Source organism: Pteropus alecto, unplaced genomic scaffold (assembly GCF_000325575.1).
Source record: "Pteropus alecto unplaced genomic scaffold, ASM32557v1 scaffold143, whole genome shotgun sequence".
NCBI lineage: Eukaryota > Metazoa > Chordata > Mammalia > Chiroptera > Pteropodidae > Pteropus > Pteropus alecto.
In genome coordinates, this window is record NW_006434828.1 from 1523979 (window position 1) to 1540319 (window position 16341).

At 53.0% G+C, this 16341-nt stretch overlaps 1 protein-coding gene across 1 annotated transcript in view; it reads right to left on the reverse strand.

Moving 5' to 3' along the window:
• Window positions 1–4697: 4697 nt before the first annotated feature.
• ASB18 (ankyrin repeat and SOCS box containing 18) overlaps window positions 4698–16341 on the reverse strand; it is a 46968-nt gene continuing 35324 nt past the window's right edge. Inside the window, 2 exon segments of the mRNA XM_015587819.2 lie at window positions 4698–4901; window positions 5559–5672. Coding sequence (XP_015443305.1) covers window positions 4716–4901; window positions 5559–5672 — 300 coding nt within the window. The 3' untranslated portion in view covers window positions 4698–4715.

Sequence of the window (16341 nt, forward strand, 5' to 3'; positions counted from 1 at the left end):
AAATAATGGAATAAAAAGTGCCATATTCCTGGTTTATCACTTGGTCCTTGGGCAGCCCTTAAGAGATGAGAAGCACTCGGCAGGCTAATGACATCCGCAATTGCAGTGATTAAGTGTCCTCTCGGAGGCCACGTCAGGATGGGTCAGTGGAGCAGACCAGCTCATTCTCCAAGCCTGTGTTTTACACCATTTTGGTAGAGGGTTAAGTGTCCTTCGTCAAAGTTCAACAGCCTGCCCCATCAACATGCGTCTAAAGGGTGATTTCAGCAACCCTGGAAGTGTGACAATTATACACAGTTACCGGGCTTAGCAAATGCTTCTTAACGAGTTGATGGTTTTGATTTTCTCTGAAAACAGGTTGAATTGATGATTATCATGTAATGTGAAATGAAAGGGACACAAATGCACTGAAAAGAGGCTCAATGCTGTGTTCAGAATTTTAAACGTGATACGTCACGCTGTGCCACATCCGTGCGCTGATGGCCTGCTGGGCGTCCTGCGCTGCTGGGGACATTTCGTCCCGTCCAGGGTACATTCACAATGAAAAGAGGAACACCCCCTCGGGACCACTCGGTGGGGAACCTCACGCGTGCATCTGGAATTCTCTGTGGCGGGATGACGAGCAGTACGAAGACCTTCGATAAGCGTTGGAGGAAAAATATTCCTCTGCTATCTTTTTTTTTTTTTTTTTAGTAGAAACAACATTTACTCTTTCGTTACTTTCTGCATTTTGAAGCACGTGCACGCATCCTCAGAAACTAAAACCGAAATGAAGGAAAAACAATTCGGGTCTCGTGGAACTGAGTTTACAGAATACGCCCAAAGAGAAAAGTAAAGGTGTCCGATTTGAAGCGTGAAAGGGCAGAAAACATTTCAAAACCCTTTAATAAAAATAAACACGGGGCATATTTCGTTCCCTGGAAAAGAAGTCGGCCGGGGTGGTTCTGGATGCAAGGAGGATGTCTTTTGGACGGTTACGTTACCTACCTTCCTCTCTCTGCCTCCTTCCCTTGCTCCCTGCCGTCTGTCTCATCCTTCCCCTCCCCCATTCCCTCCTCCTGTTTACTTATCTGTGTGAAATTCTGCAAGTCCCCTTCATTTTAGAACTTCCTAATACACGTTGCATAGAGCATAGTTAGACACAGTCATCGAAACAACACATTTTTTGAGTTATTTTATTTTTTGCTTAACAAAGCCAGTCGATAGCAGTAATTCAATTCTGAAATCTATGAGTGAAATCCATCGCATCTGATGATTGTTAGCCCCCAATAACCACACCGGCCACCTTTGTCTCATACCGTCATGGCCATAATTCAGGAACAGTGTTTAGCACATCCGGACAGCCACTGGAAAGAAACCAGGTGATTCAGAACGAGTTCCCACTGTGTTTATGTCCTTATTCTGGCGCAGGTGGGGTGTGATGTCTCTGTTGAGGTGGGGGCAGGGTAAAGGGCTTCTGGCATCTTCAGAGGCTTCCTTCCCTGCCAGTTCCTGTTGCACCTGGGTCCATGTCGACCAAGACTGCCAGACTGACTGGAGGTCCTGGACACACGTCACGTGGTGCTGACTGGCGGGCCAGGGCCGAGGGGATGCTCATCGTGAAAGTCACGTGATTGCCTGGAGGACACAGCGATGAGGGTGATGGGGAGGGGAGCTGCGAAATACCCAAACCGTTGCCACCTGCCTTGAGAACAGGCAGGGATCCTTCAACGCGGAGATGAAGACAGGGGGAAAGTGGCCGAAAAGACAGCCGTTCTCTCCACTCAGCCCCCGAGGTGCCCAAGCGAATCCGTGGCTCGGCGGTGAGCTCGCTCCGGGAGGAGTCTGTCTCGTTGATGGGTCCTTGGCCCCAAGCGCAGGGCCTGGCCCCAGTAGGCTTGGTCAGGGCTGGTTGAAAGAATGAACAAATGACTGAACGGATGAGTGAATGGTTTATCCCCAAGGAGCTTCATGGCTTTGCTCGGCCTAGGAGCGTCTGAATTTTAAAAGAAAATTCTTGGGGGGTGAAAATAATGAAAAAAGAAAGAATCCTTCTACAATGGCAGAATTTCAGGAAGCGATGGGGAGATGTTTGGGGTTCACGGGGAGAATCGTGCTGTCGTTTTTAGGGTATAATTTGGGGAAAAACATGTTTTTGGAGACCTCATAATTGGCCACTATTCATTTAGAAATACAAAGTCAACGTATTTTAAGAGTTCTGTGTTCCAAGACTCCAAAACATACTTAAAAAGTAATGCATTTCAGAAACACAAGCAAACTCTTTTCTAAGGCGGATGGGTGGGGAGGGGAGGGGTGGCTGCGGGCGAGCTCGTTTGCAAAATCCAGCGAGGACAGTGCCCCTGGGTGGCTACTGCGGCTGTTTCTTACCGTTCTTGTCCTTATTTGTTCTCATAAATAATATTGCTTTGCTTTTCCACTTTTTACAGTCTTTATCTCAATATTAGGCTATTTTCACCTTCTAATAATAAAACAACCAATAACAGAAGGAACTATTTATTGAGTTCCTTCTCCGGGCGGGCTCTGGGCGTGGGGCTTTGCTGTCTCTCCCCTCAGTGGGGCCAGCCAGGACGGGGTGTCACCCGAGCTCCTTAGGAGCATTCAAGTTCACAGACCCAGTGTCAGGATCTGCATTTCAACAAGATCCCTTCAGAGCCTGAGAGGCCCTGTCTCAAGTCAGTTATCTGCTGGCTCCCAGCCCAGCGAGCAAGGTGCAGACAGCCTGGGTGCACAGCGCAGCCCATTTCGGCTAAGCAGCCCTTCCTCTTGCTCAGTGGAGCAGCCTGGGTCCAAAGGCCTCTCTCTAGGTGTCACCACGGGCTCCTACCTGTCCTATAGTATGTTACATCCCTTCCCAGGACAAAGCCGCCTTCCTGGAGTCCATCTGTGACCCCATCTGCTCACCTGCCCTGTGGTCCCCGTATGCTGTCCAGGAAGTTCAAAGACTTTGGTCCAGAAGCCCAGGGTCCCCCCGCCCAGGCTCTGCCTCCCTCCGGTTGCCACACCATGGGGACCCTCCCCTCCCCAGGACGAATCAGTTTCGCCGTCTGCCCTGCACTTCCTGCACCCTGCCCTTGTCCCAGGCTCCCTGTGACACTCTGGTGACTCCTGCCTGTCTGCGTGGGAGGGGCTCAGGGAGACCTGCCCCCCCGAGGTGAAGGCTGAGGGTCCTGCAGCCCTGTTCACGGAGCCTTCTCTAGGTCAGGTGAGCTGTCCGTCTCAGAGGGCGGGCATGGGTGCTCAGCTGGAGGCTCCGGGGATGCGGTCCTGTCACTCCCTTGCAGACCCACTGACCATCCGCCAAGGCCCCGCCTGGCCCCTGTCACCCCCGCACACACGACGCCCTGTCTTTGGGGGGGTGTGAACTCCCCTTCCAGAATGCGACAGTGGGAGACCCCGCCCTGCCCTCGGAGACGCGGCCCAGAAGCACCGCGCACCGGTTCAAACTGGAAAGCCAGAGCCACTGCCAGTCCTGAGGGGAGCCAGGGGCCTTGTTTCACTGTCTGGTGTTTGACCGAAAACGTGAGGTCGAGGAAGACGGGCAGACCAGGCGCCGCTGACATTGAAAAGGTGGTTTATTACGCACCGCTCCCGAGAGGAGGGTGTGCCGTGACGGGGGGAGGGGGGAACAGGGGGCGCACCGGTGGTGGCCGGGAGGTGGGGGTGTGGGCCGGGGCCTTCACTGTGGTTTCCACGGAAGGGACAGGTGAGGCGGGACGGAAAGGCTTTGGACCGGCTGCTCTGGACGGTTCCCTCAGGCCCTGGGGTGGAGGGGCTGTGTGTCTCCAGCTGTCTGGTACTGGCTCTGGGGTGGCCAGTGGCCTGGGGTATGAGCGCCCAGTGAAGAGCTGGCTGGGGGTGTGGGATCTGGGTTGGTTTGCATTTGGAAAGCAGGCTTGGGACAAGTTGTTTGCTCTCTCCAGGAACTGCCTAACCCTGGTGGCGGCTGGTCCCCAGTGACTGCAAGGTCCCGGATGTCAGAGCACCAGGTACAAAAAGTGCAAGATCTGATTAATGAGGTCCCAGGCCTTAGAGCGCCTCTCGTCACAGACGCCGGGCCCACCAGACGGCACCCTCTAGTGACCTGCGTCTGTTCCTGGCACCTCGCTTCCAGAAGATTCGCCAGGGCTGGACCAGGAGGGGTTTGCTGAGGGTGTCAGACAGAAGACTCCCATGGGAGCCAATCGTCCAGCTCGTGACCCCTCCAGTGTCCCTCTGGGGCGCTCTGGACCGCCGCATGCTGGTACGCAGGTGGGCTCCGGGGCACTCCCGTTTCAGAGGCCAGTGCCCGTCTGTCACATTGCAGGGACAGAGCCTCTCCAGGTGGCAGGGCTCCAGGACAGGTGGGGCATTCCCCAGGAGAGACCAACCGATGGCTGGGCAGGGCCAGCGTGCATGCTGCTAACCCACTGCCGTAAGGAGACAAACCTCAGAAAAATACGTATCCTTTTTAGTTCAGCTTCTGTGGAAAGGTGCTTGGGAAAGGTCCCTTCAGACGCAGGTATTAGGACAGTCACAATTTTTATCCTACCAAGGAACCCCGACAGGCAGAAGGGGTTCTTCCCAATTCCACCTCCGGGTGAACCTGAAGCTGGGGCAAGGTCTGTGCGCCCACCAGGGCGGCGGGAGGTCCCACCGGGTCCCCAGGCCACATCCGGGCCCGCTCCTCACCTCCCAGCCGCCTTGGAAGGACAAAGACGAGACCAACGCTCTGGTTTTCAGTGCAAAACACCCTCTGGCTCCAAAAGGAGATAATTTTGCAGGGACTTCGGCACGGGTGACAGGGGTACGAGGTGAAAGCACTTTCTGCCAAACCGTTTGCGAATGGCGCAGCGGCAGAGATGCTGCAGGCAGCGCGGGGCGCGCGCCAAGGCAAACAGGGTCCGGTAGAAGGGCTGGTGCGCCTGGAGGGGAAGGCGGCGGTCAGTCCGTGCGCGGAGCCCCCGCGTCCTCCTCCCCGCCAGAAGACGCCGCTGGGGACAGCGGGCCGCCACCTCCCGGGGAGGAGCACCGTCCCGGTGAGGCGGTTCCCTCCGAGTCCTGGCGAACTCCGTTTTGGGGGGCTTCGGAAAATACAGGTCACGTCCTGGTCTCTGCTCTGTCCTGCCCCTCCGCACAGCCCAACCTCTGCTGACCCCGAAGGTGCGCGGGACTCAGGCATGAAGCATGAGGGGACATTTTCTAGAGACTTCTGGAAAACAATGCTGTCACTCCGCATTGAGTCGCCTGTGGACCTCGCAGGGTATGGCCTAGTGCCTGCGGCTGCCTCGGCAGGAAACCCACACACAGGAGCCAGAGCCTGTGGATTCAGGGGTCCCCACGCCTGCCCGAGTCTGGACCCTGCCGGCCCTCCCGTCAGCGCGGGACTGCTTCCGTTCCTGGCAGCACCCCGTTTTCCTGCAGGCTCTGGGCCGTGTGATTGCGGGGCTTCCAGAAGAAAAACAAATGCTGAACCCGCCCCAGCGCCCCCTTCTCGCCCTTGCTCAGCTGCTCGTTCTTAGTGGGTGTCAGCGCGTGAGCAGGGGCCGACGATTCTGTAGGAAGGGAGGGCGCCCCCTTACCTGAAACACGTCTTCAGGAATCACCTCCTTCCAGGATTCCGACACACGGAGCTGAGGGTAGGAGTTGACAAGGACCTCAATGACAGCAGGGGCGGACGCGCAGGTCTTCAGCACCTGGTGGGAGGTGGGGAGACCAAGTTTAGGGTTTGGGGTTCAGGTGGGGAGACAGGGTGGGGAGATATGGAGGTGCGCTGGATCTGACCGCTGCCACTTCCTGGCCGCGTGACTGTGGCTGAGTCACACAGGGGACAGTGGCGCAGTACAGCAGGGCTGTTGTAGGGCCCCTCGAGTTAGTTCCCAGAGAAGTACAAGGCCGCGCTGGCCGAGGGCCTGTCCTGGCATCACCACGCGTCTGGGCAGAGGGCTCTGCATCCAGGTTCCCAGGAGGAAGGTGCGGGCGCGGGCAGCAGCTGCCCAGGGAAAGGCCGTGAGGGGGCTGCTGGGCGAGTCAGGCCCAAGGACCACGGTCCCAATTTCTCACCTCAGTGTTCTAATGTCGGACACTGAGGGAGAGGAATTGCTTTGCCCTGCGTTTCCTCTCAATGTGACCTTGCCATTTTATTCCCACCATCCCCACTGTCAAAGGCTTCCTGTTTTCTTATTCGCAAATTTAGAATTCAAGTCCATCAGCTTCATCATAAAGATGGGAACACTTGGCTTTTTAAAAATACTTTTTTTTGTTATGAAGACTTTTGCACACAAAACTAGACCCAATAGTATGATAAATCCCATGTACCCACCATCAACTCATGGCCAGTCCTGCCCCAAGCACACTCTCAGCCCCTCTCGCTAATATTATTTTAAAGCAAATTCAATGTATTCTATCATTTCATCTATAAATGTTTCAGTGTGTCTCTTAAAGGACCCCTTAGAAGGAACAGTAACATGTCACTATAACACGTGAGAAATCAACAATAGTTTCTTGTATCATCTAATATCTAGTCATTGTTTAAATTCACAAATTTCTCTTAAATGCCATAATGTTAAAAAAACGATTTCATTTGAATAAGAATTGAAAAGCAAGTGAGATTTGTTGCTGTGAGGTAATTTTCAATCTCTCACATTTCATATGGGTTGTTTGTTGAAGAAACGAGGTCATTTGTCCTGTAGAGTTTCTCACGGTTGGGGTTTTGCGGCTGTATCCCTTTGGGGTTTGTGAACGGGCCCCTCTTCTGCTTGCTGTAAATTAGTTTTTGGGCTTGAAAGCTTGACCAGATTTAGATTTGATTTTGGGGAGGGGCAGGGCAACTTCATAGTTCTCTGTTTTTGAGCTTTAAGATTTACCAAGTTGTAAAATTGTTCTTTGGTTGAGAGACTTGAGTTTAAGCAATTTTTCTAAGATCAAACACCAGATACGTACAGCAGACAACAGAGCCAACAGCTAAGGCCAGACTGCACCATGCTCACTGGGGCCCCCAGCACCGGCAAACAGAGAAAGGTATTTAAATCATTCAGTATGGTTGTTCCCTTTCCAAGTTGCTCAGATTCTTTCAAAACCTAAAACTGTTTTAAAATACAGGAAGACAAAATAAAAAAATTCATATTTCTTTGTTCAAAGGTAAACACTATTGATATTTTGCGTAGACTAATGCTTTATGCATTTAGACAAAATACTAATATGTGTCACAAAAATGGGCTACTTTGAATATTATTTTGAAATTTGATTTTTGTCCACTCGAAATAGATTGTGAACAAAAATTACAAGTCAGCATTATTTTAGTGGCCAAATAATATTTCATTTTGTGTATTCAGTGATTTAACTATTATAGGTTCATATTATAAACAATGAACATTCTTGAACATAATTCTCTTTCTGCCACTAATCATTCTTAGATAATAAGGTAATTCCATCTCCTTCGTACACTGAATTCCTAGAAGTAGAAATACAGAATCCAAGGGTATGTACATTTTAAAGCTTTTAAGACATATTGTCAAATTGTGAGTAACTGGTACACTCTTTGAAGAACTGAGTATGGGAGCGCCTCTCTCTCTACCCAAACCATCCCATTAATTTTAATTTGATAGGCACAATATGGAATATTTACTTTCATTTTGGCTGACCATTTGTCTTTCTTCTTTTGTGAATTGCATTATTATGTCTTTTGCTTATTTTCTCTATAGTAAGTTCATTTTTTCATTGACTTATAAGTACCTTTTATTCATTAAGGTTATTTTCCAGGTAGACAATCATTTTGGCAAATAATCGTGTTTTCTCCTCAATATTAGTATTTCTTATATATTTTTCTTCTCTTATTACATTGGCTAGAGCTTTAAAGTTCAATGTTAAATGATAATATTGATAGAAGACATCATCTTATTCCTAATCTGAGTAAGATTGTCTCTAATGTTTCACCATAAATATAATCTTGGGTATTAGTTTCAGAGAGATAACTCTAAGTTAAGGAAATATCTTTCTAATTCCTAGGCCGCTACAAATTTTAGGATTTAATTTTATATTTTGCCTTTCTTTAACCAAGTTGATACAAAAAGATTTTCCAGTATCGACCCATTTTTGCCCTCATAAAACAGATTATTTGTCTATTTTTCTAAATATAATGGCAGACTCAATTTACTAAGATTTTGCATCTCTTAATAACTAAATTTGGTTCACAGTTTTAGTTTTTTGAGCTATTTTTGTCAGATTTTCAAATCACTTTATGTTAACTTAGTAAAACTGAGAAAATTTCCATTTCTTTAATACTCGAGGAGATTTAAAAAAGTAGATGATTATTGGAATTGAGAAGGCATGTCTAAGACTGTCATTTGATTGCAGGTTATAATTTGATGATTTCGATTTCTTCCATGGTTACTGGCGTAGTTGGTTTTGATTTCTTCTTGCATCTATTTTGTTAATCTACAGTATTCTGGAAAACGACCTTCATTTTAAAGAAACTTAGCACTGCATACACATCAGTCAGGGTTCCAGTATGAGATAGGTTTACCGATACAGGGCTGTTTAGCCAGGTGCGACCGTAGGGCACTACACGGCTCAGTGTCTCGCCGTAGAGCAGGCAGCAGCCCCCTTCCACTCCTGGGCCCGAAGGGTACAGAGTGGGGTGGGCTGTCTGACTGGGGCCAGTGATTCTTGGTGGGGGACACGCAGCCATCCTGAGGCACAGAGGGGGCCAAGCGAATGTACCCTCTCATCTCACCCTCCCTCCCTCCCTCCTGCTGCTGGGGGACCCGCACAGGCCACACCCAGCAAGGCAGAGGGCAGGAGCCCGCTGGGTGTGTCTCCTTATCTGCACGGGTGGTAGTTCCACTGTCTGGGAATGAGAACTCTTTCTCATCTGAAAGTCACTGTAATTGTATTTTCAATTTTTTTTTTCTTGTTTAGTCTTGTTGGAATTTTGTCTTTAAAAAATTTTTTCCCCCAAGGAATCAGCTATTGGATTTTGTTGATCTTTTTTTTTTTTAAATATTCTAACCTATAAGATTTTGCCTTTACTGTTATTAATACCTTTCTCTGTTTCTCTTTCCAGCTCCTTGGGTTGACTGCTCAGTTAATTTAGTCACCTTTTTTCCCTTGAGTCATAATGAAAGTGACTTTTTAAATGGCGTGGATTTTCCTTTGAACAGAGGTTTGGGCATCGCTGTGTTTTGAGGCACAATGTTCTCCCTGTCTTTCCTTTTAAAATAGTCTGCAACTACAGATGCAGTGGTCATCTAGGAATGTGCTATGCAATTTTCAAAAGGTTAAGTAATTATTTAAAATGAACTTTTGCTATTAATTTTCTAGTGTTTGCTCTTGGAGCATTAGAAGTTGTACTGTTTGCCGAGTTCAAAGTTCAACGTGTTCAACATAAATCACCTTTATGATTTTGGTTTTTACACATTTTTTGCCCAATCTGTGAAAGATTGAGATATGAATTAAAAATCACCTAGAATTATTACTTTTTCAGTAAGTTTCTTCATTTTGACATAATTTGGGCACATGGCGTATACTAGTTATCGCTTCACTATGGCCTGTATCCTTCATCAGTATCCAATGAGTCCTTTCTTCCCCTCATTTTGTGCCTTACCCTGTAATTCTTCTTTGTTGTATATTGATACACCATTTTTTTAAAGTATGTTTTTACTAGAATCACCTCTGCTCATTCTTCAACTTTTGTTTTCAAGTGCTGAGACTCTCTGTATTGGTAAGAGGGTCGTTTAAGAAATTCCTATTTATTATAATAGATACTCTATTTGTCTGACTTTTATCTCATTTTATTCTTTATGACTTTTTTATGCTTCTTGTTTCCTTTGTCGTCTGATTTCTGTGATACAGGTTTGTGTTTTCTTTGTATTTCTTAGATTTTGGATGTATATATTTTAAAATTCTACTAGTGGTTACTTTCAAAATAAAAATATTAACCTATATTTCTCTCAATATCTAAATAGTATCTTTTGTGTTCTACACGGGCCATTTACCCCTCTTCCCATCTCTCTATGAACCAATCCCTCCCCCTCAATAATACCTGGGGTTTGGGTTCCAGATTCTGATGATTACAAGATCATATTTTATGTTTCCATCTCTTTTGGAAATAATTTTGCATCTGGTTTTAAAACATGCTATACAATTATTTGAGTTGTGTCTATTTTACCTGGGTCGTAGGCTCACCAGCTGTTTGTTAAGCCATGTATTTCATAGGTGTCGACCAGCTCCTGTCAGAAGCCAGGGAGGGAGTGTGTGAGGTCCGCGTGACTCCGCGCCCAGCCCTGCCTTCCTGCCTTCGCATTATTCTACGGTCCTGACAAATGCAGTCCCAGACGCTGAGAACTGTGCACAGGTGCCACGGTCCTATGGTGCGAGAGGTGGCACCTAACTCGGGGCTGGGTTTGCAATGGGGCGGTGAGTTGGTCAGGGAAAGATTTCTGGGAGACTTTCGAGCTAAGATCTGACTATGGACAGGCCTTACCCAAGGCACGGAGAGTTCTGGGGACAAGAACGTTCTAGGTGGAGAAAACCTTCGCCCAGCCTGGAAGGCGAGAAGGACCAAAGCCTGTTGGTCGGCGTGGGGCTTGACGTGGGCAGAAAGGGGCCCGAGACTGGAGAGAAAAGCAGGGTTGGGCTGTGGACAGCGTCGCCTGGGAAAATGCAGGGCACTCGATCCGCAGGGCCTCGCTGCCGCAGTGCTACGCGGGCTTTACCCTGAGGGCGCAGGGGGACCCCGAGGCTTATGGGTGGTGGAGCGACAGGATCCGATTTCAACTTCAGCGGCAACACCTGCCTGCGACGTTGAGAACAGCTTCGAGGGGCCACCCTGGAGGCAGAGAGCCCAGCTGGGAGAATGTCTCCGCAATCTATGGGAGAGACGGCGGTGGCCCGCACTCGGCTGGTGGCGGTCACGACGGAAAGAGGAGGAAGACTGGAGAGAGATCGAGGAGGTGGCGTTTCGCCTGAGGTTCGCATCATCCCTGAACAGCCACCAGCCACGGTACAGACGTCAGCCCCACCGCTCCGCCACACCGCCCGTGCCCCGAGCACCGCACCAGGGTCTGGCTGGTCCCGGGGCCGTGCTCCGCCTCGCCGCCAGCGTCGGCCACATCTGGCGCGGTCAATCGCGGTCTCGACTTGGTTACACTCTCCGCCTGGCTTCCAGGAAGTCACACCTCACGCTGTCCCCGCCCTCGCGGCTGCTCCTGCTCGGCTTCCTCGACTCCGCGTCTTCTCGATGTCGGAAGGGCCTGCGCTCTGCCCTGGGCTGTCTTTTCCCTATGTGCTCTCCCTCCCCGGCGACCTCGCCCAGTGTCCTGGCTCCCGATGCCATCCGCGTGGTGCTGACCCTCAGGGCTGTATCTCTAGGTCGGGCAGACGGCTCTTCCAAACCCCAGCTCGACGTGCAGGGAACACGCCCATCCCCGAAATCCCCAGCCGCCCCCAGGCCCTGAGCTTTTCCTCCCCACGGCCGTCCCCATGTCGGATGATGGCTAACGCGTCCTTCCTGTCTGAGAGGCACCTCCGACTCTTCTCCTCCCGGGTCCCACACCCTGTAAGTCAGGGATCCCGCGAGCTCCGCCTTCGAAATCTACCCGGGATCGGACCAGCTCCCGCATCCCCGGCCCTGGGGAGCGTGGCGAAGCCTCCTACCTTGCCTCCCGCTTCCGTCCTCCGCCTCCTCAAGTATTTTCTCCGCACGGAAACCGCAAGACCCCGGTCAAACGTCAGCCAGGTCGTGCTGCTCCTCTGTTCGACCCCTTCCAGTGGCCAAAGCCACACGTCTGTCCCCTCATGTGCTCACTCCTACTAGGAGCCATCACTTAATATGTCGCTGCCGCTCGGTAAGTATTCGTGGAGTCAATAATCGGATAAACAGAAGCGTGTTTTTTTTTCTTTTCAACAAATGCACCAGGAAGGCACGTCTTACGGGCCGGCTGCGGGCACACGGGGCGGCGTCCTCCCTTAAAGCGATGTGACTCTTTCTGACGAATCAGCCCTTTTCCTGCCTTGCACGTGTCTAACCCACCGCTGCGTCTGGCTTTCTTGGTATAAACATTTATCGGCTCCATTTCCCCTTCCGTGTCCTTCTAGTGACTCCTCGTCGTAACGTGCTGTTTTACGGGCTCGAAGGCTGTGTCTTGCTGTCTCCACAGAGGCCGGCACAGGCCACACACCGTGTCTCAGATTTTCTCCCAGACCCTTCGAGGAGAGGCGCAGACTCCCTGCTGTCCGGAGGCTGCCCCGTTTGCTTTTCCTGCCCCCCCCATTCATGAACACACTTATTTTTCTCTTTATTCCTCTTCGATGAAGGCGAGATCCAGACGCGGGTGCGTTGACACGTGGGGGAAGCCCTTGATCCCGCTCTGTCCACTCCCGAGACCGTGCGGGGTGGGCGACGGGGAGCAAGGCCGATGAGGGCGACGTCCTGCCTGGTCCCCTGTCTGCAGGTGCACTTGGTGGGCCAGCGCCCTGCGGGAGGCCTTCTGCCCTCCTCCCGGCAGGCAGGTTGCTCTGCACTGGGGATCTGGTTTCCTCTGCACCTTACTGTCCCCAAGAATGCACCGCATCTCCACACGCGTCCCCCACCGCCCGGGTGTCCCCTACCGCCCGGCTGCCTGCAAACTCACGGCGGGGCGGCAGGGGAGGACGGCCCGTCCAGCCTCGGACGTGAGGCCACCTCGTCCTTGACGTGCGGGTCTGCTCTCCCGCCCTCCCTCTCTTCCCTGTCATCCACGTCTTCGCGGATAATTTAGTACGAAGACCTGAACAGCTGCCCTTTTAAAGTTGGTGATCATATTAATATTGTAAGAAGGATCATCTCTGGTCTCCTCCAGACCCCAAATTTGTTTTTCCTCCGATCCGTTATTGTCACCACGTCGGCCCTAAGCGGGCTTTCGAGAAGGAGCGAGCCGGAGTGAACACGGAGGCCGGCGGAGGAGACGGAACAAGGCCGGCGGGCATCTTCCCGCCCCGGTTCCCCGAACCTTCTCCTCCCCCCGCCGCCCGCCGTGTGCTCCTGACACGTTGATATTTCTGGCTTGCACGAGCCGCCACTAACGTGCCACCTCCCATTTCAACCCTCCTCCTTCTGTGCTGGGAGCAAACCGGGCCGTTCAGACGAGGGTTCACACCGGACCCCGGATCAGGTCTGGTGACTCGCAGATGACACCCTAGGCAATGGTCACTTCCCCAGGCCTTCCTCAGGCGCCCCACCCCCCAACTCCAGGCACCCTCTCTGCAAAATGTGGAATGGCTGCCGGTGACGGCACGCAACACCGAGGACTCCCCGTCCCCCGCCCCCAAGAGCTGCCCGCCCTCAGCAGAAGCGCCCCCCTCCAGGCCCCCTCCTCCCTGGGCCGCAGACTGTGACAGAGCCTTATTGCCTGTCTCTGGGAATTCATTCCCTGTCTCTTTTCTGTCCCACCTCTCTGGGGCTCCCCGGCCCTCCCCAGCCCGTCAGCGCCGTGCCCCCTCACGTTTGCCAGGCAGCTGGCTGCCTTCATTATTTTTATGCCAACACAGTTTAAAAATCTGCGGTGCTCCTCGCTGTCTGTGGAGGAGCAGCTGCCACATTACTATGACACGCTGATGTCATTAGGGTCCGCGCGCTCCTCGGCTAATGAGGCGGCAGAAAGAAAATTAAGGGGAAAAATCACACAGGCGCATTGCTCTGTGTGTAGGTGGAGAAAGGGAAGGGGAGCGAGGCAAACAGCTCGTCCCGGCGGCGACTCCCCCTCCTCCCACACGGCTCCGAGGCGACGGACGCCCAGTCCCGCTTTGCCTGGGCTGCCCCGGGATCCGCCCGCTCCGAATCCGGTGTGTCTGGAGCGGTGTGAAGTCGCTGCGCCTAATTCTGTAATTAGGTAAAAAGAAAACGTGAAAACCTTACACTCGTATTTTTAGCCCTGGTCGATGCCCAGGTGGGGGAAGACCAGGGCTTTGCAGATGCTTCTAGAATCTGTCGTTCTTGCCATCAACCTTCACTCCCCGCCACCTCCACTCCTCACCTGGGATGCCAGCCCAGTCTCTGGTTTTCCGCCAGCCCCCGCCCCGGCGCGTTCTCCGCCCTTGAGCAGAGAAATCATCCCTAAACGCTCCGCTGATCAGGTCGCCTCTCCCGCTGAGAACGATGTAATAGGTCCCACCGTTCTCAAGACACAGGCTCGAGCCTGTCACGAGGGCCCGGCCCGGCTGTCCTGCCCGCTGGCTCGCTCCCGCTGTTCCCCCTCCAGCCACCGGGTCCCGCTCAGACGGCAGGTGCTCCTCCCGCCCCCGGACATTTGCGCATACGGATCCTCTCCAATTCACACCGCGAGGGCTTCAGCTTCGGATCTGGGCTCACTTAGCACAGGTTGGGGGAACCCGCGACCACCCCCGCGCCAGGCTGAGCCCCCTTTTTGGCACTTTCGAGGTGCAGAGGGCCTTGCTCTGCAGATCTGCTCACGACAGCACCTTCATCCTGGCGCGTGTGGCTGTCTGACCCTCCCGACCTGCAGCTCCGCGCGGGCAGGAGACACGCACGCTCCCGTTCGCCACCTGACTCCATACGGAGCACGGCAGATCCTTAGAAATGTCTGTTGAATGAATACGTAAGTGCTTAAAGGATGCCCGTGGGAAGCCCAGCCTGTGGTTTGGGAAAACAGTTCGTCGCTGGTGTTGTAGGGACGCCCCCCATCGCCGGCAAGTGTGAGTTTGAACACTTAACGACTGCCAGCTCAGGCATTTCCCCTGGCCGCTGCTGGCCCCTGCCCTGTAGGTACAGAAGTGTCTTTGGGGACAGGGTCAGAGGAGCTAGACCGCGTTATCTACACGAGCTGACTGCAAATGAAAAGTGCTCAAGGAAGGAGGTCCCTTTATATATCCAGGGACAACTACACTTGGCCACCTGCTCTGAATGGTTAGTCAGGTGGTTCCCAAATGAACCCACCTGGAGGAGGCAGGTGAGGGCAGGGGGCTGAGTCTGGGAGTGGGGGATTCTGTCCTGGGGCTGCTCCCTCCCAGCTCTGTGATGTTGGGGAGATGACGTCCCATGTCAGAGTTGGTGGGACTTAACCCTCTCCCACGCCCTCTGGAGCTGCAGCATTGTGTTCTGGGCGTCAGCCAGAAACGCGCTCTTCAAAGACCTGGGACGGGAGAAGCTGTAAAAAGGGTAACCTGGGGCTTCATTATTGCTTCATGTCCGTTGTCCAGGTAAGGGGCTGGAGAGACAGGTGAGCAGAGCTCTTTATCCCTGACCTCAGGACATCAGCTGGTGGCAGCAGCGAAGCAGGTTCGGACCCACCCACTTTCCTGCGTGTTTCTCTGCCCTCTTGCCTGCTCTCCTCCAGGTGGGGCTCCACCTGTTCCGACAACTTGCAGAATTCAAAGCTGGCCGCAGCCTGCCACCACCGCAGCTTGCACCTGCCCTCACGCCCCCATATCTGACTCCAGCGTTAACTGGAGGTCAGCGGGGCAGCAAGGCCTGGCACCGGCCACATGTTTGCCTCCCAAGCAGCGACCTCGCTTTGATTTTTCCCGCAGAGCACTGCGCGCGGCGCGGACGGATGCTCGGAGTCCGCCTGCCGCGGCGATGGGGCCTTTGTCTGGGCACGGGGGAGCTGTGATTTATGTCCTCCGCTCGCTGTGAAACCTTTGCCTCAGTAATTCTGAGCTCCGTGGGTGTCTCTTTACATCTATTTAAAGCACGGCTGCTGCCCACGGATGGCGTGCTCTGTGACATTCCCCGGCGCCGCTGTGTCCCCCTCGCCACGGCGCAGTCTCGCCTGCCGTGCATCTTTGTGGCCGGTTTCAGTGTGTTTGCTGCGCGCTCCACGGGGCTGCTGCGCAGAGTCGGGCTGTCCCTTTGATGTGGCATGTGGTGATTAGACCCTTTCGCTGGTGGACCACTCGCAGGGGGCCCGGGTGGAGGAAGATGCTTGGGCCGGACTTCCAGACTGTTCGCCCTGCTTGTCGTGGGCCCAGGCCAGACCGTCACAGGCACCTGTGCGTTTGCTCGGAGGAGCTCAGCGTGGTCAGTGCGTTCCGGCCGGAGCCTGTCCCCGGCCCGCAGCGGCTGCGGCCCGCATCGGCACTCGTGTGCGCGGCGCCTCCTGGAGGTGCGGTCGACCTCAGCGCAAAGAGGTTGGATCCCCGTTTCCCAGGATTTGATCCTGGGCTGGGGCCCTGGGGTGCAGAAACACCCTTCCTTCAACGCTGGCTGAGGTGTCAGGTGCTGGCTCTGCGTTTTGATGAAGCCTCAGAGTATTAAGATTTCTCAAGGAAACTCCAATTCCTTCCACAACTGCTGGGAGACTCATTGTCACTCCCTGGAGCCCAGCGCTTCTCATGGTCTCTTCCCCCCCCCCCCCGCCCCCCATAACA